This window comes from Mastomys coucha, unplaced genomic scaffold (assembly GCF_008632895.1).
Source record: "Mastomys coucha isolate ucsf_1 unplaced genomic scaffold, UCSF_Mcou_1 pScaffold23, whole genome shotgun sequence".
NCBI classification, from domain to species: Eukaryota; Metazoa; Chordata; class Mammalia; order Rodentia; family Muridae; genus Mastomys; species Mastomys coucha.
In genome coordinates, this window is record NW_022196906.1 from 70,049,740 (window position 1) to 70,053,227 (window position 3,488).

The 3,488-nt window shown below is 42.2% G+C and overlaps 1 protein-coding gene across 1 annotated transcript in view; it reads right to left on the bottom strand.

Moving 5' to 3' along the window:
* Mapk6 (mitogen-activated protein kinase 6) overlaps positions 1 to 3,488 on the bottom strand; it is a gene marked incomplete at its 3' end in the record, with an annotated part of 9,525 nt that overhangs the window by 5,134 nt on the left and 903 nt on the right. The window contains exons 2-3 of the mRNA XM_031345708.1: positions 3,422 to 3,486; positions 1,366 to 1,510 (exon numbers count right to left, since the gene is read on the bottom strand). Coding sequence (XP_031201568.1) covers positions 1,366 to 1,510; positions 3,422 to 3,486 — 210 coding nt within the window. The remainder of the gene's footprint in view (positions 1 to 1,365; positions 1,511 to 3,421; positions 3,487 to 3,488) is intronic.

The window sequence follows — 3,488 nt, forward strand, 5'->3', positions numbered from 1 at the left end:
GGTTTTTCAAGACCAGGTTTCTCTGTATAGCCCTGGCTGTCCTGGAACTCACTCTGTAGACCAGGGCTGGCCTCGGAACTCGGAAATCCACCTGCCTCTGCCTCCCAAGTGCTGGGATTAAAGGCATGTGCCATCACTGCCCGGCTGACACACAATTCTTTAAAGTGCTGGTGAGGATGTGGAGAAAGTAGAACCTTCACACTTCTCAGTGGAAACATACAATACACAGCTGCTTTCGCAAACTGTCTAGTCTTCAAAAATTCAACCTAAGTTACCATGTGTCACCCAGCTATCCTATGCCTGGAGTGTGTACCCACGAGAACTGAAAACATGCTCACATAGAAAATTGGTGCACAAACGTTCACATCAGTGCTGTTCACAAAAACCAACCAAAGAAGCCGGGCGGTGGTGGCACATACCTTTAATCCCAGCATTTGGGAGGCAGAGGTGTGGGAGGCAGAGGATTTCTCAGTTTAAGGCCAGCCTGGTCTACCAAGTGAGTTCCAGGACAGCTAAGGCTACACAGAGAAACCATGTCTTGAAAAACCAAAAAAAATAGAAAAGGAAAGAAAACCAACCAAAGAGTGAAAACCCAAAACTCCACCAACTGATGAATGGAAAGACAGTATGGCCGACAGCATACGGGTGCATGCCCAGCATGAATGAACCCAACAACACTGCCATGAGAAAGCAGCCCAACGCATGGTTTCATCCACATGGAATGTCCAGAACAGGCAATGCACAGAGACAAGTAGCTGAGTAGCTGCAGGAGCTGGGGAAATGGAAATAGCTATCTTCCAAAGGATGAGATGTCTTAAAATAAGACATAACCCCATAAATATACCATAAACACTGAACCACACACCTAACTTTCTGCGGTGCTGGGGTTTGAACCAGAGGCTCCATGAATCCTGGAATCTGGAGCCATATCTCCAGCTAAAACTCGATTTAAATGAGTGACCTGTGTATATTAGGTATGTTTCCTTAAGAACATTTGGCTTTTTCCTTGTTCCTTTAAGAGCTAACAGCTTCCTCACTGTGAGGACATTCAACAGTAAGTTTACCAGGAAAAGAAAGACTAATGAGAATCAGATATGACTTAAGACAGGTCAACAACAAAGAGTGTGAATTCACAAAACACTGAAGTTTAGAAATAAGCTGGCACATAATAGAACACTAGGGTGCTAAGTAAACGCTAGAGCAACTTAATGAGTATGTGAATAAATGTTCATTTCTTAGTAATATAAACATTTATTTATGCACAGGCATGTGAATATTCCAGACTAATAAGTTGTTTGAAATCTTATACAGTCTTGCCCTAGAGATAACATGACTCCTGAGACACTTTTCCCATGTAACACTGACCTGCAAAGAGGGCTTTACCAGTCAGCATTTCAGCAAAGATGCAGCCTGCAGCCCACATGTCAATGGCTTTAGTGTAATTATTAGGAGAAAGTAAAAGCCGTGGAGATCTGTACCATTTGGTAACCAATCCTTCAGAAAGATGACCCTGGAAGAGAAACACAAAACAGATTTCAATAACCTTTACATTAGAGAAAAATCATCTTCCAAAAAAGCTACAAAAAAGCCATAAAATTTTTAATTACTACTTTTGATTTCTAAGCCCATTTTCAAGGCTCTTACTAGAAAGAGGCCACAACATTCCCCGAGAGATGGGGTTCTCTAAGGTGACCATCACAAAAAGTGCAGAACAAAATAGGCTGTGAGGCCTTAATGGCAAGTCTAGGCCAAGTTCAACTTGTTTCAGAAGAGAAACAAGGTCTCACCACAAGTTTTAAGGAGCAGGCTTGCTTTGGATCAGAGGGAGAGGTGGGGGAGAGAACACAGCAGCTCCTAGTTATCACAAGGAGAGAGAGATTCTCTCATCAACACCCCAGTCTTTGTCCATATGGCTTTGTTCCAGCCTCAGAACAGCACAGACACTGTACTGGCTGATTACTGCCTTGCAGGTCAGAGAACTGGACAGATGGTCTGCTTAAGGACACAGCCCAGGTGATCCACAGGCTAGAGTAAAGGTCTGGGTGTGGCTCCTTCTAGTGCTCTGTCCACACCTCACTGTGCTCTGTAGGGACTCGACCTCTATGGTAAAGGTTGTTTATTAATCTGTATGGCTGAGGGAGGAGAGCCAGCAACCATACTCCACAGAGCAAGTGTCAGGTCAGAGAGCAGCTTGGAAGAATCCGTCCTCCCCTACAGTGTGGGTTCTAGGGAACTAGGTCATCAGGCTTGCTGCAAGGCCCTTTCTGCTGAGCTGTCTCACCAACAACCCCTCTCCTTATTTGAATGGACAGAAGATACCCAGTAAGACCACATGCATGAATGAAGATCTGTTTGTTTCAGACATGGCTTTGGAATGCCACATAATCTTTCAGAGGTTCTTTGTCACCAAATCAGTTCTACTTTTATATTTTACTTATTTTATTGAGACTGTCTCAATCCTAGCTGGCCTGGAACTTACTGTGTAGACCAGACTGGCCTTGACTTATATAAATCCACCTATCTCTTCCTCCTGAGCACTGGAATAAAACCTTGCCAAGCTCACTTTTATATTTTTACATTAAGATTCTATCTAAGACTCCAATTTAAAATCAAAAGGCTAGAATCCTTCTTGGAAGACACTATTAAGTTCTTTTATGAAAAAAAAAGTTGCTTATAAAGGGAAGTTGCCATGAAGTGACTTTTCTGGCTATATTTAATTGCCAGTTGTCTATTCAAATTTAAATTTCAAGCTAGATTTCATTTAAATAATGTATAGCTATAGTGCAGTGCAGAATAGTTCAGCAACATCAAAGGGACAAAAGACAACTTAAAACTTGGGAAAGTTTCAAATAGAACACCAGACACAAATAACTAAATAAGAATTCCAATTACAATAAATTACTATATGGCACCACACACTTGGAATCCCACTATATAGGAGGCTGAAGCCAAGTGAGTTTGAAGTTAGGTTAGATTATGCACTAAAATCCAAGGTACCTTGATTACAAGGCAAGACCTAGTCTCAAAACACAAACCGAAAAAGTTGTACACTTCAGAACTTCACTACTGGGGTTGGAGAGATGGCTCAGTGGTTAAGAGCATTGGATGTTCTTCCATCGGTCCTGAGTTCAATTCCCAGCAACCACATGATGGCTCACAGCCATCTGTAATGGGATCTGATGCACTCTTCTGGTGTGCATTCAAAAATTTTTTAAAAAAAATGTTAAAAAAGAAAAGAAAAGAAAAGAAAAAGAACCTCACTTCTAACACATAGCCATCCACTTAGAGGAAGTTGTCTTTAACTAGTATGCCACTTCACCTTCCTCTTCAATCAAGTCCTGGCTTGCAAATGAAAGCAGACCTGCATCAGGAGAAGACCCAGCATCAGTTTGGAGGTTGGGGAAGATGGCTTTCTACGTACCTTATGGGAATAATGAGGATCCATGATCCGTGCCAGGCCAAAGTCACCTATCTTCAGCACCAAGTCT